This window comes from Dacryopinax primogenitus (genome assembly GCF_000292625.1).
Source record: "Dacryopinax primogenitus strain DJM-731 SS1 chromosome Unknown DACRYscaffold_2, whole genome shotgun sequence".
Classification (NCBI taxonomy): Eukaryota; Fungi; Basidiomycota; class Dacrymycetes; order Dacrymycetales; family Dacrymycetaceae; genus Dacryopinax; species Dacryopinax primogenitus.
This window is the reverse complement of record NW_024467199.1, coordinates 1565022-1586967: the sequence shown is the minus strand read 5'-3', so window position 1 is coordinate 1586967 and position 21946 is coordinate 1565022. Positions and strand designations below refer to the sequence as shown.

General features: G+C 53.1%; 9 protein-coding genes and 1 non-coding gene across 10 annotated transcripts; 6 read left to right on the top strand and 4 right to left on the bottom strand.

Annotated features, from left to right (window-relative positions):
• Window positions 1-87: 87 nt before the first annotated feature.
• On the bottom strand, window positions 88-166 carry DACRYDRAFT_t9. The gene has a single exon. It is a non-coding gene; the product is annotated as a tRNA-Met (tRNA).
• Window positions 167-666: 500 nt separating this feature from the next.
• Window positions 667-4675, bottom strand: DACRYDRAFT_46547 (uncharacterized protein; the record flags this gene model as incomplete). The annotated part of the gene is made up of 15 exons (XM_040774715.1): window positions 667-1004; window positions 1051-1185; window positions 1233-1413; window positions 1468-1573; window positions 1632-1857; window positions 1909-1969; window positions 2017-2337; window positions 2385-2677; window positions 2724-2980; window positions 3030-3097; window positions 3187-3448; window positions 3503-3705; window positions 3760-3961; window positions 4011-4337; window positions 4374-4675. 15 exons carry the CDS (start codon window positions 4673-4675, stop codon window positions 667-669), a joined length of 3282 nt encoding a protein of 1093 aa, XP_040632643.1.
• A 196-nt stretch (window positions 4676-4871) lies between these two features.
• DACRYDRAFT_75108 (FAD/NADP-binding domain-containing protein) lies at window positions 4872-7222 on the top strand. The gene is made up of 10 exons (XM_040776110.1): window positions 4872-5025; window positions 5085-5096; window positions 5147-5626; window positions 5675-5746; window positions 5800-5811; window positions 5859-5968; window positions 6018-6141; window positions 6189-6567; window positions 6616-6761; window positions 6812-7222. Exons 1-10 carry the CDS (start codon window positions 4885-4887, stop codon window positions 7133-7135), a joined length of 1800 nt encoding a protein of 599 aa, XP_040632642.1. The 5' UTR covers window positions 4872-4884; the 3' UTR covers window positions 7136-7222.
• Window positions 7223-7459: 237 nt separating this feature from the next.
• DACRYDRAFT_113794 (uncharacterized protein) lies at window positions 7460-10421 on the top strand (the record flags this gene model as incomplete). The annotated part of the gene is made up of 2 exons (XM_040769702.1): window positions 7460-8502; window positions 8554-10421. The coding sequence occupies 2 exons, from the start codon at window positions 7460-7462 to the stop codon at window positions 10367-10369; spliced, it is 2859 nt and encodes a 952-aa protein (XP_040632641.1). The 3' UTR covers window positions 10370-10421.
• Window positions 10422-10771: 350 nt separating this feature from the next.
• On the bottom strand, window positions 10772-12196 carry DACRYDRAFT_46914 (uncharacterized protein; the record flags this gene model as incomplete). Its single annotated transcript, XM_040774730.1, has 4 exons — window positions 10772-10838; window positions 10897-11051; window positions 11093-11800; window positions 11861-12196. The coding sequence occupies 4 exons, from the start codon at window positions 12194-12196 to the stop codon at window positions 10772-10774; spliced, it is 1266 nt and encodes a 421-aa protein (XP_040632640.1).
• Window positions 12197-12463: 267 nt separating this feature from the next.
• DACRYDRAFT_20134 (uncharacterized protein) lies at window positions 12464-13891 on the top strand. The gene is made up of 5 exons (XM_040771811.1): window positions 12464-12516; window positions 12566-12708; window positions 12756-13062; window positions 13118-13317; window positions 13371-13891. The coding sequence occupies exons 3-5, from the start codon at window positions 12871-12873 to the stop codon at window positions 13843-13845; spliced, it is 867 nt and encodes a 288-aa protein (XP_040632639.1). The 5' UTR covers window positions 12464-12516; window positions 12566-12708; window positions 12756-12870; the 3' UTR covers window positions 13846-13891.
• Window positions 13892-14374: 483 nt separating this feature from the next.
• On the top strand, window positions 14375-15799 carry DACRYDRAFT_75103 (uncharacterized protein; the record flags this gene model as incomplete). Its single annotated transcript, XM_040776109.1, has 5 exons — window positions 14375-14576; window positions 14630-14719; window positions 14770-14950; window positions 15005-15079; window positions 15136-15799. Exons 1-5 carry the CDS (start codon window positions 14546-14548, stop codon window positions 15797-15799), a joined length of 1041 nt encoding a protein of 346 aa, XP_040632638.1. The 5' UTR covers window positions 14375-14545.
• A 193-nt stretch (window positions 15800-15992) lies between these two features.
• On the top strand, window positions 15993-17660 carry DACRYDRAFT_20132 (sulfide-quinone oxidoreductase). The gene is made up of 4 exons (XM_040771810.1): window positions 15993-16162; window positions 16217-16308; window positions 16361-17278; window positions 17328-17660. The coding sequence occupies exons 1-4, from the start codon at window positions 16057-16059 to the stop codon at window positions 17568-17570; spliced, it is 1359 nt and encodes a 452-aa protein (XP_040632637.1). The 5' UTR covers window positions 15993-16056; the 3' UTR covers window positions 17571-17660.
• A 106-nt stretch (window positions 17661-17766) lies between these two features.
• Window positions 17767-19716, top strand: DACRYDRAFT_75095 (WD40 repeat-like protein; the record flags this gene model as incomplete). The annotated part of the gene is made up of 5 exons (XM_040776108.1): window positions 17767-17988; window positions 18050-18118; window positions 18171-18275; window positions 18326-18792; window positions 18843-19716. The coding sequence occupies 5 exons, from the start codon at window positions 17767-17769 to the stop codon at window positions 19714-19716; spliced, it is 1737 nt and encodes a 578-aa protein (XP_040632636.1).
• Window positions 19717-20008: 292 nt separating this feature from the next.
• On the bottom strand, window positions 20009-21693 carry DACRYDRAFT_20131 (SAICAR synthase-like protein). Its single transcript, XM_040771809.1, has 3 exons — window positions 21101-21693; window positions 20219-21054; window positions 20009-20163 (listed from the first exon to the last, which is right to left on the bottom strand). Exons 1-2 carry the CDS (start codon window positions 21602-21604, stop codon window positions 20503-20505), a joined length of 1056 nt encoding a protein of 351 aa, XP_040632635.1. The 5' UTR covers window positions 21605-21693; the 3' UTR covers window positions 20009-20163; window positions 20219-20502.
• Window positions 21694-21946: the final 253 nt, after the last annotated feature.

The following is a 21946-nucleotide window of genomic DNA, read 5'->3' as shown; positions in this document are numbered from 1 at the left end:
ACCAAGTCACCCTAATTGATTAAATGTCGCGGGTAGAGTCACGTGAAAAAGTTAGTCACATTGACAAGCAAAATAATTCGTTAGTGTTAGCAGGAACTAGTCTTGATCTAGTGACCTCAGGGTTTCAACATATGAGCCCTGCGCGCTTCCGCTGCGCCACCCTGCTTTAACACAACTGAGCGTCAGCTCAGACATCAAGTAAAAAATTTTAGTGGCCCTGGAGTCATCCTTTGAATACCACATTTTCACTCTATCCTGCCCCAAAACGATACATAACATGCCACAACTTGACTAGACCACAAATGCATCAGGTTTGTTGTACACTGTTGTTGCCGCCATAGTTCGCTTGATTATGATTATTCTTTGGAGGTCTGTTTGGCGAGAGAATCGTCCTCGTTCCATACGGATGGGATGAGAATCGCGGCGGCGGCGGTGGGGTCCGAGGAGGGGGCGTGCGGTCTCGCTCGCCTATAAGGACTTTGTGGGTACCATACGCTGTCGATGATCGGAAGCGAGGCGGAGCAGGAAACGTGCCCCGAGAGGGGGATGACAAACTAGGGCTTGTGGTCTGATTGCGCGTGATCTGAGGAGAGCTCTGACGAGGAGGGTGGGCAGGGGCTACTTCAGACGTTGTCCCAACTCCGATAACTGCCGCAGAGGATGGCTCTACGGTAGGGGTTGCAGTTTCTTCAGGCACTTTGAAGTTCTAGAAATGACATCAGCAGTGTCCACAAACACAGAACCCTTGTGACACACAAGCTCCCTGCCCTCCGTCGCGAGTCGATCGAGTAGCTCGTCAAACTTGCCTTCCCCCTCCATCACCATGTATGCCTTATATAACATCAGCGCGGTACGAGCGTCTTCGATGGAGTCGTGGTTTCCAGTTTGAATGTTGCCTTTCAGGAGGAACCAAGCAAGGAAGCGCAAACTGATCTTTCGCGCCCGCTTTCGTAAGTGGTACAACGACACCGTATCGATGACCTGGTCAGGTGGCACAAACATGTCTAAAGAACATTCAGAACGGGCACGTCACAAGTTTTGACGACCTACTGATTATCCTCCAATCCTGAGCCAAACCATGCCCTACGAAAATGCAGCCAAGGTCTACCAGAAGGCGAATCTTCTGGTACACAGTCTTCAAAGGGACAACGGTGTGCTTGGATACAGAAGGATCCAGGTCGCCGGCTGTACGACACATTAAAAGACAGAAACTGCTAGGAATGGCGACTTACGCTCAATGCCCGAGAACTGCGTTACATAGTCGTAAACTGACTCAGATACCTGAACATAGTCGTCGATGAACGGCACTCCTTCTTTCGGACCGTCTCCCCTGACCACTGAAACACGAGCCAGGGCAAATTGATTGGGTCGCAGCACTTTGCGGAATTGGTCTGACCGTGCCTCAACTTCTTCCTACAGTAGGAATGAGTGAGATCTTCCTGTCTGTCAAGGCCTCAGGTCCTTCACCTTCTGCATCTGGACAAACTCCGTATCGATAGCCACAAGGGTTCCAGGTGTTGGAATCTCATTCCACGTGAAAATCTCGTGCATGATCTTCTTGGGGTCACGATGCCTGCCCACTTACGTCAGCAAACCTCATAATTTGGCACTTCCACCTCGTAGAAACGTACCACGAGAGGCAGATATCCTCGGTGAGGATATGGGCGTCTACATTCATTGGCAGTGTGCTGAGGTCAACTACAGCATCTGTGTCTATGCGTTCGAACCACAAAATTGTGGGCACTTTCCATGGGCCAGGGAAGCCGAGTGCGTCACTTTCAGGGATGTTGTGCACACAGAAGTCGTTGAAAATGTACCAGGGACTCTCTGTCGGCTCCCTGGCCTGGCTATCGGGCACTGATAATATAGATAAATACGCCAATCGACATGAATAGGCTGCTAACATACCCTTCATTAAGGCGACCAGGTGAGAAGTTTCTTTGTCGCTTTTCACTTGCACGATGATGCCCTGCACTTCCATGAGCGGAGCTCGTGCACTGAGCGTCTCAGACATACGCGGAGCTCATATTCAACTTCCACCTGAATTACGTCGCCACCTTCTTCCAAGATGCTTTCCATCTTAGCAGTAACGGTGCTCGTCAAGAATCGTTCGCCTTTGCGACCGTCTGCCCAGTAGGCCGCATTGTCGGCGGACTGTGCGGCAGCATTGATGGCCAGTATTGGGGGTAAGCTTCGACCACGGAGAACACGTCTAGATCCGCTGATCGTCACATTACGACAGGTTGGGCAAGTCGCTTTGTACGTCATGTTACGACTGAGGGAAGATGAGAGAATCGATTCGAAGTCGTTGGCAGGAGACGGCTCGGTAGAAAGGCCCTGATAACGCATCGGTAAGTTGCGATGAAGCGAGCTGAAGATATCACCTTGCGAGGGTAAACAAGATCAATGGCATGGGAAACCCCTTCCTTAGTGCTAGTCGCTCGGCATTGCATACATGTGGCAACCGTGGTGGTATTGAGGCCGGTCAGTTGAGATATAGAAGGCGTAGTCAAGGGCTCCCCACGCAAGTCCTTGCACAAGGCAGGGTTCTTATCTGGCTTCTTATCCGATTCGACCGCCATTTGATCAAGAAGAAATCGCTGGAATGTTTGAATGAGGGTCCCATAATCCGTTGTATTATCCTGATAGTCAGACTCGACGAGGCCTAGGGCGTTTGCTGCAAGCAAAATCAGGGAAACTCATGTGAAGTGCTGGCGGAATACACTGACCCTGTGGGAACGTGCTCAAAGATTTGCAGAAGTTGCCAGAATGACAGTTGACTCCCTTCGCATCGTCCAGATTTTTGCAGAGGAACCCAACTTCGCAAAGAAGGCATTGCTCGCGAGGGCAAGGTGATGCAATATGAGACAAAGCAACTTTGCGAATACAATCGGAAAAGAACAGCATCTGTAGTAATGCGTTCGAGTAACAATTCAGTATATGCGTCTCCAGGCCGCTGTAAGGAGTTCGATTATACCGTCTAGGAATGATTAGCCAGCACTCGTAACTGCAAGGATATGACGGCTCACTCAAAATCGAAATCCTCGACGCCGAAATGGGAGTATTCGATATCCACCCGTCTGTAATGCTTTGGAATCTGATCATCCTGGCCATCGGTGATGGGAGATAAAATCTATGTGACGGAAAATGAGTAATCAATCTGACATTTAAGACCAACACACTCACGTCGGCACCGCCGCGTCTGGCTCTTTCACTCTTGAATTTTCCTTGCTTGATGTCGTCCTTCTTGGCAACCACGTTGCGCCGTCCTCGGAGGTCCCGGGGCAGGGACGCCCAGCCAACGAAATCTACGATTTTCATCGATGAGAGGACTTGGACAGGAATCTTGGGTGGAGGATAGAACGACTCAAATTCGGGAGCAAACGTTGTCGTTAGCCTTGAAAGAAGCGGAGTGTTGTAGTATGGCATTCCAACCATGTTTAAGGGACTGAGTGCAGAAGCAGCTTCAGAAAGCCTGTCAACTAGAATCAAAGACGCGTACGTGCTATTGTCCCAATGTATCTCCGGAAGCGGCTCGGTGGCATCTGGAGCTTCACCGGGGACGCCGTTGGGTCCATTAAACGGCACACGTTCGTCATTGGCGGTTGACGTGATCAGATGTACAAGACCTTCGGCATCCCCAAAGCCAACGTATGTTCCGTTTGAGGATATTGCGCTCGCTGTCAGATAGGATGCAATGTCGAGCTACTCATAATTTAGCACAAATAACAGGCATGCAGGGCGGGCTGAACGACAGACCTGATAGAACTCTCCGCTGTCATTCGGGTTGCCTATGTCCACGTTGTGAATGAGACCGGTGCTCGAAGTGACAAAGAGCATGGTTGGTCGATTTGGATTCACATTCAGAAAAGCTGGAGCTGAGAAAGGAATTGGCGATAACGGTCGAAGATTCCGCAAGTCGTACAGTTTGACTAACGGTTCTGGATATGGCCTGCCTTGTCTGCATTCTTGTTCAGCGAACTGTTGACGCATATAGAAGGGAATGGTACCTCATGTTCAGCCCAACAGAAAACGTGAAGTTCCCGCTCGTTTCAAGACAGTGTACAGCCCCATTATGCGCCTTGACGTCGGCCGAGCTGTATACATGTCCGCGAGGGTGACGAACATCGTACGTTCGGAGATAGCCATCAGTAGCACCGGTGACAAGAAGCCCACTGGAGGATGTCCGCATCTGAGTGACGGGGGCGGTTGTCGGGATCTGGCGGGAGATGGTCTCCGCCGGCAAGGACAGTTCCTGAACTGCGCTCGCTGTGGCGAGCAGTGCTCCGGTGGACGACGTGGGGTGATTCGCGAAAGCAGACAACGGCAACATAGACCTTCCCGGTGATCAGCCAAGCTGCATATCCTGGCACCATAAATGTGGTTCGCACCTGTAGAACCACCGACTTATACCACCTCGACTCCTTCCTCCAACACCCGCGCTGCTGAAACTACGAATCTCCCTATCCGTCACAAGTATTCTCTTTATCCCAGCAGGGGGCAAGGGATTCGAGACCAACGGGTACCGAACATTGGACGGTTCAATTCCATTGTAGCATGATATGATACCAGATTCAGAGCCCGACCAAAGGGTATCTGAGAACGGATCGAATGCCAGAGCGGAGACGGGCTCTGGAGAGAGGCTCAAGGGCGAGATGGTATGGTAGGTCGACATCCTGCCGTAACTTGTGTCCAAACGTTCTATGTTGAGCGCCAATACAAGGTTCTTTAACGAGATCGGGGGGTCATCGGCGGGTCAAGATGTGACCGCCATATCAGAACAGTATAGTGGCTCGTGGTGGTCGTCAAAGAGGTGGCGATTGGCAGTTGGAGCGCTTGGCTCTGCTCGTCGCGCGTCACAGTGCCCTCAACAAATCCGACGGTATGCTTCGTATTGTCGTCGTTGGCGCTGGCCCAGCTGGACTCGTCACATGCAAGCACCTCCTAGATGCTAGCAGCGATGACTTTCCATTCGATCCTATTGTGCTAGAACAAAAGGATGAGATAGGAGGAACGTTCAGGTACGGCCCCCACATTTACGGCACTCTGCTCATTACTAGCTCTAACGTGCTCGACGCAGATACCGGTCGTACGAGGTGGGCACAGATTAACTTGGATATAGCTGTTGTCCGAACTTCTCATATAGAATGCCAATCTCGTGTCTTCGAAGCAGCTCACATGTTTCTCCGATTGGCGGATGCCATTGGATCATCATGATCACTTGTCCTTGGAAGAATATGTCGACTACCTGAAGTCCTACGCTCAGCATTTCAAGGTCCTGGAGCGTATCAAGACTGGCTGTCGCGTCACACGTATCAGCCGGGGTGTCAACGGGAAGGGACATCTTGTTGAGTACATTCGGAAGTCTCCTGATGGCGCTTGGGGAACAACGGTCGAGAGCATAATGACGGACTATTTGGCTATTTGCACTGGCCTCCATGTCATACCCTCGATTCCCTCAATTCCCGGCATTGAACATGTATTGAAGAAGAATGAAAACAATGGCGAACGGAAGTTTGAAGCTACAGTGTTTCATTCAAGCGAGTACAAACTGCGAGCTCAACTGACAGGAAGGCGGGTCATGATCCTTGGATGTGGGGAGACTGGCATGGACCTCGCCTATGAGGTGTGTGTTTTCGACGCAACTCAGATACCCTATTCAGATCAAATAAAGGCCGCAAAAGCGAAAGCGAAACAAGTCGTGCTCTGTCACAGAGATGGGTTTCTATCTTTCCCCAAAGTCGTCGTGAGTTACTATTTCACTGGCCATGATTATCATTTAATCTATTTGTTGTCTAGAATGACTTCACTGTGGGTGATCAGAGTGGTTGGTCTATCGTTGCTCAATCTGTCTTCAGTTGTTCGGGATGACGTTCAAAGGCAACCTACCCATTGATGGCCTGATCACGAATCTCTTCGAAACAGCCTATGTGCACCCTTGGATCGCTCAACGCCGCATTCGCTGGCAGTAAGCGTGCGCCATGGATTAACCACTTCTTTTCACTTATATGCATCAGTGTCAGCGACTTCGTCATCAAACGAGTGCTTTGGCTGTTGACTGGTACCCAAGCTGGATGCAATCAGTGGGCGGGAGAACTTCCACCCGAACGTCTCGGTCGCGCTTATGTCTTCCTGAACAAGGTATGTTTTGCCAGGTTAGATCTTTCTCTGGTCTTGATATTCTCTAGTCTCATAAAGCCATGCCCTACATCAATCGGCCATATCGACACCGAACGTGGCTTCTGCAACTCATATCTCACTATGAGGAGGACCCAGCCGATATGCCACCTAACACGGACTTTGTCGTTGATCTGGCGCCTTTTCCTTCTCACTTCCTCCCCACCGGTCAAGCCGTCTTCCCCGTTAACTGGAGGAAGGAGTCCAAGCGTATCCAAAACGTTGAGGTAAAACCTGATATGATTATCTATGCGACGGGTTACACGCAGAACTTCAATTGGTTCGAACCTGGTCAAGGCTACGCTGGAGTCGGCGAACAGGATGTGCGTGAGATCTTCAAATCAGGTGATGAGAGTGTCGCCTATATTGGATTTGTTCGACCGGGTGTCGGTCAGTTGTTCCCTCACTGGGAAGAAATTCATTCTGATCGTCTTGTAGGCGCCATTCCTCCAATAGCCGAGATGCAAGCCATGTTTTGGATTGCAATATTGACTGGAAAAGGTAAGATACCCACCACGCCGGCGCACTACCATCTACTTGCGAAAAAAAACGCCCGTATCACGTATGGTGTTGATCACGGAGCGGTGAGTATTCATGCCAAGGACCAATGAAAACTGCTCATCGTGGGATGCAGTACATGAGCCAACTTGCGCGTGATATCGGGGCCGCACCTGACATCTTCGAGCTGTATCGAGTACATGGATCGCACGTATTCTGGTCGTACGTGTTTGGGGCAGCGTTTGTGTCCTACTATCGGCTCCTTGGACCTTTCCCTTCTCCCAAAGCTCCTGAGATCGCCAGAACGGAGCTATGGGAGACTATTGTTCGTAGAGGTGTCGGTGGGAACCTTTTCATGGGACTGATTCCCATGGTCTTCTACGGATGCGTCTCGTGCACCGCGTGGACGATAGAGTCTGTGTGGCGTCTGCTGCATATGCAGATGCCAAGATTCAGTTGATCCCTTATATGATAGTGCACGATATCGTTGTTGCAAGAGTCTTGTAGCCTCCCGATATTTATGTAGCCATAGGCTTCAATAGATTTGTCCTTCACAGAACATGAGACGATTGAAGGCCGGCATCACGGCGCGAAACGTGAAGTGTCCACCGCCCGGGATCAATGACCAATCGCGTGGCAGATAGGTTCGCACCATCTGTTCGTCGACATCCCTTAGGCCTGTTAGCGTTGTCCCTCGACTGTTCTCCGTTGTACATACACGGTATCGCACTCGTCATTCAGTATTCTGCTGGCCATAGTGCCTGATACGAGCCAACAAAATCCAATGGCCGAAGTAGAGGATTCGGGATCACGGCCGGCCGAAGTCCTTGACCCTCAAGCGGAAGATATACCAGGCGGCTTCGAGGAGCCCAGAGACCAGGCCTCTACTGCGCCTGATCCGGAAGTCAAGACAGAACTAGCAGAAATAGAGGGGGTACCATCTGAAGAGGTGAAACTGGATGAAAAGGAAGAAATACCACAAGAGCCAGTAGCAGAAAAGTCGAGCAACGTTGATGCAGCTGTGCAGGTGGATGAAGTTTCCCTCGCGCCTCCAGACAACGAGCTCGGAGACCCGGACGAGCCACACATCTTGGTCATTGAATCACTACGTGCCCAAACAGCCGATCTAATTTCGCAGGTCACTCAACTCAATGCGAAGCTCGTCAAGTCCTACGATCGAGTATCAGATTTGGAAGATGACGTGCACGTCTCCAATCAGAATCTCCGTGCCGCGAAGTTAAAGGTCACTGCTCTAGAGCTCGAGCGAAACGAACATCTTTCTGCCCTCAACACAGGCTTACTAGTCGAACGAGAGCATGTCACCCAAGAGCTCAAGGGCATGATGGAGCGCGTCTCGGATGAAGCTGCTCAACGTGGACAGGCAGAGACGGCGAAGAAGGCTATCGAGAAAGACCTGGATGACCTCAGCGCCGCTTTGTTCGCTCAGGCAAATGCAATGGTTGCGGAAGCCCGTCTTGATCGTGCACGAAGCGCTCGACGTCTAGGAGAATGCGAAGAGGCTCTGAAGGGTGCTGAAGAGGTGGTAATGATGGTGCAAAAGCAGATGCAAGACCTTCGGGAGGATAAGGAGCGAAGTGATCGAGAGCTTGAGAGGATGCAAGAGCTCATGGGGAAGGGCAAGTATGTGGAGAAGGAGAAGGCAGTGGTTGTTCTGCCTTTGCGGTTGATGAACTCGCATTTGCCTTTCAAGGAGTTCATGGATTTCCTCAGCCACCTTCGCAGCATTCGCCCGACAACACAATCACCACCGGCGATTCACACGCTTCTCACTTTACCCTTTCTTACTCGACTCATCACCGAGGACACGTGAGTGAAACACACGTTTGGGTGCATATATCACACTGACCTTGTACGTAGTGATTCCACAGTCCGCTTCGATCTTGCTCCATCTTTGAACTGGCTCACAAGGCGATCGTTCACTACCGCCCTTCAGCAAGGTCTTCTTTTGATTGAACCCCTGCATACTTCATCACTACAGGTTGAATCCGCCTCCATCCTGACGTTTTCGTCATCCTCAGAAGTCTTGTGTGGCCTTTGTGGATGTCCAGTGTTTGGGCACCAAGCTCGAACTCCCGGTGCTTCCGGCAGTCTGCCTTTGCCTCATGCATCTGCCAAACCGAATTCAACTGCCAACAACTCGGCTTCATCTTGGACAACCTCGCGTTTTCTGAAATCCAATCCCCTGACAGCCTTGAACAGTGCGCGAGTTGGATCTGTGCCGAACTCTAGTTATATTGCCACACCCCCTCCCACTCCTCTCCCCGAGGCCATTATTCACGTCTTCCGACTATCGACTCCCCCATCACAGAAGCCAGCCAGCCCGTATCCTTTGTGCCAGTCTGGTTGGTGCCTTGCTCGTCTGCGGACGACTTGCGAACTGTGGGGCTTTGTACGTCGCGGTGTCATCGACCATGTATGGGACGACGATATCCCTACTAATGCAACGCCGCCTCCCGCTGTCCCACCAAGGAAACGCATGGGAAGTCGAATTGGATTTTGGGGCATGGGTAGTTCAGACAATGTGTCGGCACCGTCATTATCAGTGCCACCGGTATATGCCCCACCCACCAACGATTCCAAACCCCCTCTTCCGCCGCGCAGACATTCCGAGATGCCAAACGCCCCAGCTACACCTCCCAGGAGACGAGTGCCGCCTGTTATCAAGCCGGCTGTAGTCGAGACCCCTCCAACGCCTGGTCCAAGCGCCAATGGAGACGTGGGAAAGGTATCTTTGGATGACCCGACCACAGATGGGTCTGGTGAAACCAGCGGCACTGGGGAAAAGGCTGAAACTGCAGCTGTCGAGGAGCCAGTGGAGGAAAGCGACAATGCCGTGGTAAGGGTCGAGTCAGCAACTGAGGCCGAACAGAGTGCACCTGCACCAAAAACTGAGGATGAGACAAGCGACGTGAAGATTGAAGAGGCAGCTGCGGAGGGTAATCTGGAGGAAGCTGCTGCATCCAAAGACAAGGAGTCATCTCCCGATGAGCCGACTGTTAATGGCACTCACCCTGACACGCCTCCTCAAAGTGCTACTACGGAAAGTCCAACTACCCCTATGTCTGCACCTCCTCCCATTCCCCGGCGCGCTGCTGCCCGCAATCGCAGCACGCCAGGTACACCGACTGGCGCCACGCCTGGCGACTCATCTGAGAAGCCAGTGACGCCTCTACCTCCCGCGTCACCCACCAAGGAAGTTGCCCCTGTCTCGGCCGTGGAAATTACCCCTCCGCGCCTTACTTCTGACGCGGAGAACGAAGATTTCTTATCCGCTCCATCCTCGCCTAAGTCGAAGCCAAGCTCACCGACAGAACTGAAGATCGCACCGTTGGATATTCCTACTCTTGTCGAGGCAGTACAAGAAGTGGCACCGATTGTCAATGGTACTTCTGAGCATATACCTGATATATCCCCCATTCCACCCACTTTCGAGGAAAAGCCGCGTTTACCACCTCCGATGCCTCCCCGGCGTCAAGTGCCACCCAAGACTTTTGACATCCCTGAACCATCGCCGATCTCTCCACTCAGCCTTCTGGAGGAAGCTGGTTACACTAACGACGTTAACTGGGAGGAGAAAGCGTGGCGGGAGCTTGTGCGCTTGAGGGAGGATATGTTCCTGGCGCGGATTGGCGCCGTTAGAGCCGACCCGGCGAGCGTGCTGAGCACTGCGTGATTTTTAGTCCATACGTACATATTTCTATAGGTCTGGCCTGTTTCGATTGTACCCCGTGTCAAATACCTTTTTTGCAATTCATTTTTTCATTATTTTCTCTGAAGCATTCTTCCATAAATGGATGAGTGCGAATCGTGAAAAACTATGTTCTTGCAAAATTCGATCACTGAACTATTGTGATGCCGGCTACCTCGATGATTATTTGGAACCACGTATGTCACAATCACAGTCTTCTTAACTTCCTTGGCCCCATGTCGTCACCTCCGAACGTTTTGACTCTCCGGCGACTTTGGAGGAGTGTCCATGTTGGTAGTGTTACTCACAGGATTGTCATGGGCCGCGTACCATATAGGACTTTGCATTCTGAATCTGATAGTGTACAAATGCTACAAAGGGGAAACATTAGAAGTACAGCCTAAGCGCCTGGTTGGCGTTGCTCTCCACCGGACAATATGGACATTTGATCCTTCTACGGGACACATCAGCAGATGTTCTACCTAAACAGGAAGAAAAGGATAGACACGCACTGGGAGCCTTTCTGTAGACGCGTGATCGCCTCCTTGGAGATGACGTGACCGCAGGTGAGGAGCATAGGTGGGTTCTCCTCGCTTGTCGGTTCACGCACGACGGGGCAGCAGACAACGGTGTGATAGCGGTGCTTGACGGGAACAGGTAGCTCGACCTGCACACATATTTTGGTCAGTCCTGTGTTGATTACGGTACATGAGGACAGGGAAGAAGGCGCACCGGCAGCTCGTTCACACTACTCCATTCGTTCCTCGCCTTGGCCATCTTGCGCCGATTCGTCTCTAGCACGCTCAGGGCAGGTCCCCCGCCAATGTCTGCGATAACCTCGAGCGGTGGTTCATTTGGCAGTCCCATGCGGGCACACCACTCATGTGTGAACATTGGGGAAAGCTCTTGTGCACCCTCCTTCGCATCCCTCGCAAGATCCTTGTACGGGCTGTCCTGCAACCGTTCTAAAGGCAGGTAGAGCACAGCGTTCAGCAGGAGCTGGATGTCTGTCTGTTGTGCAGGATACAGAGGGGTGAGATTGGCGCGCGCATAGTCCAGGGCTATCCTCGCTTCGGCGGGGGTGGAGCAGGAGAGAAGCAGGCGCAGGTACTCGTGCCTGTGGAGCTTGAAAGGAAGCTGACTGCTGCGAGAATGCAGGAAGTCTGCGTTCTCCTTTGCCCATGCTAGGGCAGGATGCACGTTATTCTCTTTGAGGGCTGTGAGGATCGTGTGTAGTTCGCGGAAATGTGCAGCGGTGGAAGGAGGGAGGACGAGGCCGGACTCGGTGATGAGAACATCGGCTAGAGGAAAAGTGCCTGTGCGAATCAAGTGCGTCGCGATGGACCGATCAAGTGCAGTGCGTGCGGTAGGGGAGGCGAATAGCTGGGGCATTGAAGGCAGGCCGGTGTTAAACGTCTGTCAATATATGCGTCACATCAGTGCAATCTGCTGATAGATAAGACGGTAATACCGCACCTTGTCGACAGCTTTGCCAAACTCAGTGTAAGCCTTAGCCCCCTCCTTCTGTCTCTCTTCCACCGCTCGCCTGGCCTCCTCTACGCCTCCAACCACGCTTTTCATTACCATCTCTGTATTCTCTCCTGCGGAAAGAGAAGCTTTTGCATGCTCAAGCTGGGAAAGGAGAGTGTCGAGGGCGGAGGAGACGGAGATAGATGCTGATGCAGACTTTGACTTGCCTTTCGATGGGGTAGTCGACACAGGCACGAAGGCTGCTGTGCTGGTTGAGGGTGTCGATGTCAGAAAAGAGGTCGCCGCCTCGAGAGCGGCGAGCTCTTTGAGCAAGTCGTCCATCGTGGGCTGAAGGACGTCGTGTGCTGACCAGCCGACGACGTCGAGCAGCTTTAGGAGGCGCCGGAGCCGAGACGTCATCACCGTCTTCCGTCAGGGTCTTGACATCGACCTCGATTTTTTCTCAACACCAACACCAACAACACATTATGACAGCTAGGAGCCTTAGGTTTTTTACTGGCGACGAGCAAGGACACGTCAAATCGGTGGGATGCTCCCAGAATGAGAATAAGTGGGTGATTAGTGCACGAACAATACCCGACGTGGGCAGCTCGTCGTGTGTGCAAAAGCTGTCTTTTCTGCATCAGGATGAGCAGGACCTGGTGGGTATTTCATTTGGTAAAAAATGTACACTATTGATAAGTGACAAAGCTGGCTGTAGCGAGATCGGATGGGACGCTCTCTGTACTTCGAGCTTCCTATTCAGACGACCCCACGCTCGTTTCTTTGCTCGAGACCAAGGAAGACCGAATGCGGCAAGCTTCGTCTTTCGTGGGTCTGCAACTCCGGGATGAGTGAGTGAGTGCTTACTGCCACCCCATACCTAATATTTACACTGTGAGAGGGGGTTATATAGCTGCACCTCCAGCGGACACCTGCGTCTTACTCCTCTGCCCTCGTCTTACTCCTCTCAGCCAGAACCAAAATTGGGGTCCCTCCCCACGCGCCTCCGAGAAATGCGACTCTCCCCATCTAGTAAGACCCTCGCCTATGGAGGTGATGAGGTGAACCTCTCGGTTTGGAGCATCGAACAGGCGTTAGCTGGTAAGAGTGAGGCATCTACCAATGACGACGCAAAGGACGAGAAGGGAGGCAAGAAGAGAAAGAACCGTGAGTTGTTTCCCGGAGAACTCTGGAGAGCACGTAATGTCCGTTTCTTGCTTTAAGATGCGTTTAAAACGCAATGTATTGACATTATTGAAGGAACCAAACGATAACCTGGATCTACGTCAACCGATACAGATCACTGCGCTGGCCTATCTCTCCGAGTGCGAGCTCGTTGCGGGCAATCAGGACGGCACACTGCGTGTATATGACACGCGCAGCGGTCGCCGGCCGACAGCGCACTGGAAGAGAGCGATGAAGGGTTCTTTGAGGTCCCTCCAGTCTGGAGAAGTTGAACAGTATGTGGATTTCATTTCCGGTTGGAAGAGACGAAGGGCTAAAGAGCGGACAGTCAGGTGTTTGCAGGAGACGCAGCGGGTACACTTGCGTCGTTTGACAGCAGAACAGGACGATGCATGTACACCTACCGTGGGTTCGCTTCAGCACTTACCGCTCTCGCCCCGATCCCCGCGTTCTCTACAACGTCGAGCGCGCCCGAGCTCCTAGCCTCGGTGGGCCGAGACAGACTGTTTAGACTTCTAAGCGCACCGAAGCCGCAGGCAGATGCGAAGAAGAACCAAGAAAAGAGGGGAGAGGTGCTCTGCACGGAATATTTGCCGAGTATCCCAACCTCGGTGGTGTTTGCGGGTTATGGAGAACCAGTAAAAGGATCTAAAACTGGGGAAGGGGAGATCGGTCGAGAAAGAGGCGAGGATGAGGAGGGTATGGAAGACATGGGGGCTGACGAAGAAGTGTGGGAAGGGATGCAGGGGGTCGGCAGTGACGAGGACGAAGCAGCGGAGAGGCGAAAACGGCGTCGGACTTGATCTGCTTCGGTCCGGTCAATCGCCGAGGCTCAGGCAGTCAGTGGTGCGGAACTGTTGCCGCTTCAGTGTCGCCCGCATGTTCTGATGCTGTTGTGCTTGGCTCGTACAGCAGGGGATATTCATCCATTAATGCATCCTGACGCCATCAACGTGAGCTCCAGACCCTGGTCGACATTAAATTCGGCAACCCAATATTTTCCTTCGGACCTTGGCATTACTCCATTTAGTCATTAGGCCGAAGTCTCAGGTCGGCCTGACGTATAAGGTCGGCATTGGGAAACCGACCGTACCGACCGACCCAATCCATTCAAACCACAGTTCGTATGAATTCCTTTCTTTTCGTGGCAAGCCCCGGTGCTCCCACGTCCGCGGAGAGGCCCCCATGTTCGGCGTTCCGTCCCCATCTGTTGCTTTCCATCCCCACATCCCCCGCTCTCATTTCCGCCGGGCGGCCCGCTCCCCGGCCCTCCCTTCCCCCGGCAGTCTAAGGCGTTCGGGTCATCCCCCACATTTGGGACCATCTCCCCCCGCCGTTCCCAACTCCCCGCCGCCTCCACCCGCCGGGAGTGTGCGAAACTCGTTAGGGCCGTTTTCAGGATTCCAACTTAAATAGAGTTCCCGACGGGTACTTTCCTGCAATCCCCCCGCAAGTCTCCTCTCACTTTCATTTTCCGATCCCATCTCTTCCCTAGACGCAGCCATGGCACCTCAGGAGTTCAAAGTCCTCACCCGTAAGTGATCATATCATCATGTCACCACAAGCACGCCCTAACGTAAAAGACAGCGGAGATGCGCGAGTTCTTTATGGACAACGGGTATCTCATCATCCCGCAGGCTCTGCTCCCAGAGTACGCGGACGAGTTCACCAAAGATGGTACGTCATCAAGTATGTACGCCATGACGAATCTCACCTCTATGGGGCAGTGTGGACTCGCCTGGGGTACAATCCTGACGATAAGACCACTTGGGCGAAGGACCGCATCCATATGGCGTGGCATCATGCCGAAGAAGCACGGAAGATGGCACCCAAGGCGTGGGCGGCGATCTGCGAGCTGCTGGGAGGAGAAGACAGAGTCACGGAGACCTCTGCCAAGTGGAGGGACAAGTGCGTTCATTGTGCTGCTTCATTGACAGCATGCTGATGAGAAACGGGGTTTAGCATCATCCTGAACCTTGGTGCAGCAGAGTGGAAGGAGAAGTTCCTCCAGCCCAAGGAGCTCGACAACTGGCATATGTGGGTTTACCCCGTTCACGATGGATCTGACACTGATCTGGAGGGTGGGACGATAGTGATGGCGACTTCTTCCGGCACTACCTCGACTCCCCTGAGCAAGGTATGCTCGTCATTCCCCTGTTCTCCGACGTGCTACACAACGGCGGTGCGACCTACATCTCTCCCGACGGGATGGAGCTCGCTGCACGTTGGCTGGCAGAGCACCCGGAGGGCACCATGCCCGCTTCGAGCGGGGGATTCAAGTTCGCGGACCTCATCCCGGAGTGCAAGCAGTTCGTCGAGGTCACGGGCAAGAAGGGCGACGTGGTCCTCCTTCACCCTTTGATGCTGCACAGTGCAACCAAGAACCACATCCAGCAGCCAAGGTTCATCACCAACCCCCCTGTGGCGGTAAAGGAACCGTTCAACTTCAACCGCGAGAACCCGGAGGACTATTCCCTTGTCGAGCTGAAGACCCTCCGCGCTCTGGGCAAGGACCGTTTCCCCTTCAAAATCACAGGGACGCGTGATCATGTTACGGCCCCGCGTGTTCCGTTCCAGCAAGCAATCCTCGAAGAGGAGCTGGAGAGGCTTGTCGCGTACGCAAAGGAGCATGACACAAAGCCGAACACGGTGCATCTTGGCCCGGAAGGTGAATACGAACGCACGCACCTTGTTCCTTGCGGGAATCAATTCTTGAGTACGCCTTCTAATCTTGCCCGCCTTGTTTCTGCGCAGTAGTAGAAAAGAGTAACATGTAATTATGTACAATTCCAAATGCAACAATTATGTAACTGTGTTGTGGGTATTGGTCAGGGTCACTCCCATATATGAGGGTTAGTCATCAAGAAATGACGCAATTCTGAGGAATTCGGTTTTATTTTTTTTGGTATAGCTGAATAAGGAAATTATACTCCAACTGAGCACGACATTGCAATAATATTGGCTTATATCTCTTCCACCCTTTCCACCTCCCTATCCCTTCACCTCAAACCACCATGAACGCTGCACTGGCGACAAGAGGCATTCTCCGAATTCCTAGGTTGGCCCGCGGATATGCGGCGCCTCCCAAGCCGCATCACAAGATTCTTGTAGTTGGGGGAGGTGAGCACGTTACAGACAGCGCATAACTTGCTACTGAGTCACATGCTTCTCAAGGTTCGGGAGGGCTGAGCGTTGCTAATCAGGTGTATAACCGCTTCAAAGAGGAGGGGAAAGCACTTGGGGATGGAGACGTAGCGATCGTCGACGTGCGTACTCTACTCTACGCGTGAATGGCAATGTTGACTATGCACGTTACAGGCCGCAGAATGGCACAGCTACCAACCAGGGTGGACACTCGTTGGTGCTGGTCTGCAATCGAAGGTCGACCTTCGCCGACGGCTGGTGGACCTCATTCCTGCTCACATCGCCCTCGTTCCCCAAAATGTTGCTTCCTTCCAACCCGAGTTCAACAGCGTCACGCTCACCACGGGCGAATCGGTCACATACGACTCCCTCATAGTCTCTGCAGGCATGAAGACCAACTGGGATAACATCAAAGGCTTTTCTGCTGCCCTGGCCGATTATACGAGTGGAGTGAGCAGCATCTACAGCTACGAGACGTGTGACAAGACATGGGCCGATATCGAGTCATTCCGGGGGGGCAAGGCGTTGTTCACCCAACCAGCGGGCGTGATCAAGTGTGCCGGAGCACCACAGAAGATTATGTGGATGGCGTGGGACCGATGGCGGCGGACCAAGCGCCTGAACGAGACGGAGATCGAGTTCGTTACCGGCATGCCTTCCATGTTCAGCGTGAAGAAATACTCGGACGCGTTGAATGCTCTGCGGGTAAAGCGTGGGATTGAGGCATCCTTCGAGCATAATCTTGTGGAGATTGATCATCGCGCACATATCGCAAAGTTCAAGAAGCCCGACGGGGAGATCGTAGAGAAGGAATACACGCTCCTGCACGCAACGCCTCCGATGGGTCCGCTCGACTTTATCAAGAACTCCCCTCTGGCGGACAGCGTCGGATGGGTAGACGTTGACCAGTTTACGCTGAGGCACAAGAAGTATCCAAACGTTTGGAGCTTGGGTGACTGTAGTAGCTTGCCGACTAGCAAGACTGCTGCTGCCATTACCGTCCAGACGCCCGTGCTCGTGGACAACCTTTATCGGGTTGCGGAGACTGGCGAGATTGGAGGTGCACAGTATGATGGGTACACGTCTTGTCCTGTAAGCCTCATTCCTGATGTTCCAGGAGACTCCTTCTGACGCGCTGCAGCTCCTCATTGGGTACGGCGAACTTATGCTCGCGGAGTTCACCTACGGCGGCGTACCAAAGGAGACGTTCCACAGTATGCTAGGCATCGACCAGGTGACTCCGCGCCGGTTCTTCTACCACCTGAAGAAGGATATCTTTCCGCTCACTTACTTCAACTATATGACCAAGGGGCTTTGGTACGGCCCACATCTAGTCACCCGGCCGAAGTACCCTGCTAAAGCGGAGGTGGCTGCTACTGCTTGAGGGTTTAGTAAGGAGTCAAGAAAGTATGATAGATATATTTTGATTAGATTATTGTATGCTAGTGTATGCATTATCAATAGACCACTTCGCCTAGAAATTTCTGTGCACACGAGCACAGTGCTGGCAAGCGCCCATTCCTTCGATCGATGTTTGCCACCAGGGCCCATTCTGATTTCCTACCACCACCCTCATCAGGATGTCGACACCCATTCTCCTCGCCCCTCCCCACGGTACGCAAGTCGACCACTGGCAACCATCACGCTACCTCGAACCGCCTCTCCCACCGCCTGTCGATCCGACCTTTGCGCGGGAGCAGGAGATCGCCCAACAGCGGCTGAATGCCGAGGGACGGGCTGTCAGGAAGGTCAAGCCGAGACGGACGGTGGATTTCAATGGCGAATTGGCTAAGATGAGGCTGGTGAGTCTTTTGCGTGACTCTTTAGATGGACGAGAGAAGCTGAATGAGAGCGGATGGGTAGCTTAAGAAGACACGACCGAATGCGGGGTATTTGCCATTCCTTAGACCAGCGCCGCCGTACATCATTGACGTGCGTCCGATTCGCGCATCGACCATATATTTCGCTCATATATTGGTTACAGCTACTACCACCAGCAGCATACATCGGTAATCCGACAACGTCCGTGTGCACCAAGTTCGTTCACAGTTCAACGAACAAAGTGCGATGTCCCGTCAACGTCGTTGCAGTGCGTCCTGAGCCTTCTTCTCTGAAAATCGCATTCTGACTCGCGCACAGTGGACGCCAGAAGGACGTCGTCTACTCACTGGATCACAGTCGGGGGAGTTCACGCTCTGGAACGGGCTGACATTCAACTTCGAGACGATTCTACAGGCGCACGACGCCGCCGTACGAGCGTTTGCCTGGTCCCACTCTGGTGGCTATCTCGTTTCGAGCGACACGAACGGGAACATCAAGTACTTCCAATCGAACATGAACAACCTCGCCGTCTGGCAAGGACATCGGGAAGCCGTCCGTGGCGTCAGTTTCTCCCCAGACGACAGCAGGTTCGCGACAGGCGCGGACGACTCCGTTATCAAGCTCTGGTCGTTTGAGGAGATGAGGGAGGAGAGAGCACTCACCGGCCATGGATGGGACGTCAAATGTGTGGATTGGCATCCGACTAAGGGGCTGATCGTTTCGGGGAGCAAGGACAATTCGGTCAAGTTCTGGGATCCACGGACTGCTACTTGCTTGTCTACGCTGTACGCACTGTCATTATCTCCACTGGAAGCCTGTGCTAAGACCATTCTAGCCACCAACATAAGAACACCGTTCAAGCTTGTTTATGGAATCCCAGCGGTGACTTTGTCGCTTCCGCGTCTCGAGACCAGACGATCCGAGTCTTCGACATCCGTGTAATGAAGGAGATCCAAGTGCTCAAAGGCCACAAAAAGGAAGTCTGTTCCCTCGCGTGGCATCCGATCCACCACGAGCTACTCGCCTCAGGCGGCTCAGAAGGCAGCATCTACCACTGGCTTGTCGAGTCCCCTGATCCTATCGCTCAGCTGGACGAAGCACACGACTCGAACGTATGGACGCTTGCGTGGCACCCTCTTGGTCACATTCTCTGTTCAGGATCGAACGACCATACTACGCGGTTCTGGTGTCGCGACCGACCAGGGGAGGAGACGACGGTGATGGGCGAGAAGCCGCCTGCTGTGGGGCAGGAAAGCACAGAAGAACAGGACGACTTTGTACCTGGGTTCAACTACCAGCCTGGAGGCATGGGACCAGGTGTAGGCATGGATCAGGATGCTCCGGGTGGCCCGCTACAGGCAGCATGGAGTGCAGCACCAAACGGGATGGACGACTTCATCCCTGGACTTGGGGGACGGCCGGAGCCGGCCGAGGCTGCTGGTGGGAGAGGAGATCGGGGACCGTTACCTAGTCAGGAGGACATGCGTGTCAGCCCTGATTTTGCGGGACGGGACAGCGGGTACGGAGCGAGGGGCGGCGGTGGTGGGTATGGAAGGGAGGGAGCTTATGGAGGTAGGGATGGAGGGAGAGATCAGAGAGATGGACAGAGAGATGGTGGGTATCGGGGAAGGGACGGTGGGTATGGGGGGAGAGATGGGTACAGAGAAGGGGGGAGGGGGAGAGGGAGAAGTAGGGGCCGATGGAACTAGTCACCTGGCGTGTTGTACAACAGGAATGCAATTTGGGTGTCCTCTGAGTGCTTTTAGAAGTTATGGTACAGTGGAGTGGGTGAATATCATATGACATCTCTGTGGATAGAGTATTTTGAAAAGAATATTGATGACAATTTCCTCTCTTTCTGAGATATTTTCAACTCTACGTATTTTGTTGCTCGAAGAAGAATGATGAGTCAAAGTGATGACCTCATAACCTGCACGTGACCTTTGCCGACATTTCCCGTTCCAGCGCTCAAGGCTGCGTACACCATCCTTGCGTCTTCGTCGTCACTTGGACCGTCCTCGTCGTCTCCCCCAACCTCCTCACCAGCCCAGTCACCTCTCAATCGCCACAAAAATGTCGTCCATGGCAGTAGTCAACCCACCCAAGGAGGCGTCCAACAAGCTGGTGACAGAGCTCAACCCAGAGGGACTCAAGCCGTGCGTCCTTTCTCACACAGACACGGATTCCTAGATGCTGATATGCGCCGTGTAGATGCTGCGCTTGCCCCCAGACCAAGTCAGCCCGCGACGATTGCTTCTTGAAGCACGATTCGAACCAGGCGAGCGAGGCGTGCAAGAGCCTTGTCCAAGCGCATCTCTCGTGCATGCGTGGGTATGGGTTCAACGTCTGAGCTGGGCTTTGTCGCGCAGACGAGTCGCAGTGATCTAGACGACGAGGTACACAAATGGGAGGGGTGAAAGAAGCAATGTATTATACCTCACATCCCTGCTCAATGAACTTGCATCTATCAATTTCTAATGCGGGGTAATGTACACCTATGCGTCCGAGGGTATCTCCATCAGCTTTTCCACCGCTTCTCGCCTTTCTCTTACCAAGCGTAAGAATGTCCGCAGCCCGAATATGGCGCCTTCGTCTGGTCCTCGACCTGGTGCAAGATGGGAATGCGCAAAGTCGATCAGCCGCACGACCCAGGGCAACTTTGGTGTCTCTTCCAACTCTTCGTCCTCCATCTCTTCTTCGCCATCTTCCTCCTCTTCGTTCCCCTCCCCTTCCTCAGCTGCAACTTGAAGCACCTCCTGTCGCTTCAACACTTCTCGCAGCGTTTCACCCTCCCCCTCATAGACGACCAATAGGCTAGTACCGACAATACGCAGCTCGAGCTTTTCCAGCACCTCAATGAGTTCCTCCACATCGTCCTCAATACCCTCCAAAATAGTAGCGAGGAGCTCCGGTGGGTGGCCTATCTCATCGGGAGAGGTGGCACAGGGGAAGAACGCGTTGATGCCCTCGATGAGCCGGGGCGCAGTAAGCGAGTAACCATACGCTCGGGGGTACGTTTCCTGAGTGTCCGATATCCGGTTATACACCTGTTCCTGCATAAGCCCATAACCCCCAGTCATACTCAAAACATACATGAAATCCCGTGAGCCGTATACCAGTCTCTCCAGTAGTGCTCGTCCTAGCCTTCTTCTCCATCTTCGCCCTCTTCTGCGCACTCGCATCTTCCGCATACAGCACCCTCCCCAGCTTGACGTCCATAACGTTGGTCTTGATGACATACTGGCACATGTTCTCCAACAGAAGGCTCTCTTTCCCCGCTGGACCCAGATCGGCGGGCGGGGGGTCGAGCTTCCCCTGAGAGCGCATAACCCCTTCAAGTCGTAGGATCCCATAGAACTCGGGCACCCATTGCCGCAGCGCCGAGAGCTCGAGAGTGCAAGCGAGTGTCTCGTAGAAAGCTCGTTCTCCCGGCAAAGAGCTCTTGATGACGAACGAACCGTCCGCCGTCGTCTCTACCGTGTTGGTATGACCGGCAACTTGGAATGGGACCGAAAGCGAGACTGAGGAGTCTGTCGGTGAGGGTGTCTCTTTGCCTGCCTGCTCGGCTGCAGGAACATCGCTCGTGGATATTTCCATCGTCAGCACAGACAATGGATACAATGGCAGTCTAGCAGTGATATTGTCCAGGCGGCACAAGAGCGTCGTGTTGGAAATAGTAATCCTCCATCTTTTCCGCGTAGAAGTTGCGGGGTGGCGTTCAGGGTCTCTCGGGCTTACTTTACTTCAAACGACGACATTGATGGCGGAAAAGACTGGCGGTTCTTCCCGAATATCAAAGGGATGTACAGATGGAGCCAGGCTATGCTTGCTCAAGATGGTACTTTAAGCGGACTTGAGGGGATATACTCAGTGGATCTTGGGCTAGTGGAAACTTGGCGGCGGGAGTCGCTTGGTCACACCGATTCGAAGTTATCCCGG

Bases quoted from the DNA above. Each gene is read 5' to 3' on its own strand.
- DACRYDRAFT_20132 (XM_040771810.1), top strand. From the start codon at position 16,057: ATGAACGCTGCACTGGCGACAAGAGGCATTCTCCGAATTCCTAGGTTG. The intron at 16,163-16,216 runs GTGAGCACGTTA...ATGCTTCTCAAG, and splicing joins GATTCTTGTAGTTGGGGGAG to GTTCGGGAGGGCTGAGCGTT. The intron at 16,309-16,360 runs GTGCGTACTCTA...TGCACGTTACAG, and splicing joins GAGACGTAGCGATCGTCGAC to GCCGCAGAATGGCACAGCTA.
- DACRYDRAFT_20131 (XM_040771809.1), bottom strand. From the start codon at position 21,604: ATGGAAATATCCACGAGCGATGTTCCTGCAGCCGAGCAGGCAGGCAAA. The intron at 21,055-21,100 runs GTATGTTTTGAG...ATGCAGGAACAG, and splicing joins TACGGCTCACGGGATTTCAT to GTGTATAACCGGATATCGGA.
- DACRYDRAFT_75108 (XM_040776110.1), top strand. From the start codon at position 4,885: ATGCTTCGTATTGTCGTCGTTGGCGCTGGCCCAGCTGGACTCGTCACA. The intron at 5,627-5,674 runs GTGTGTGTTTTC...GATCAAATAAAG, and splicing joins GCATGGACCTCGCCTATGAG to GCCGCAAAAGCGAAAGCGAA. The intron at 6,762-6,811 runs GTGAGTATTCAT...CGTGGGATGCAG, and splicing joins ATGGTGTTGATCACGGAGCG to TACATGAGCCAACTTGCGCG.
- DACRYDRAFT_20134 (XM_040771811.1), top strand. From the start codon at position 12,871: ATGCGACTCTCCCCATCTAGTAAGACCCTCGCCTATGGAGGTGATGAG. The intron at 13,063-13,117 runs GTCCGTTTCTTG...ACATTATTGAAG, and splicing joins AACTCTGGAGAGCACGTAAT to GAACCAAACGATAACCTGGA. The intron at 13,318-13,370 runs GTATGTGGATTT...AAGAGCGGACAG, and splicing joins CAGTCTGGAGAAGTTGAACA to TCAGGTGTTTGCAGGAGACG.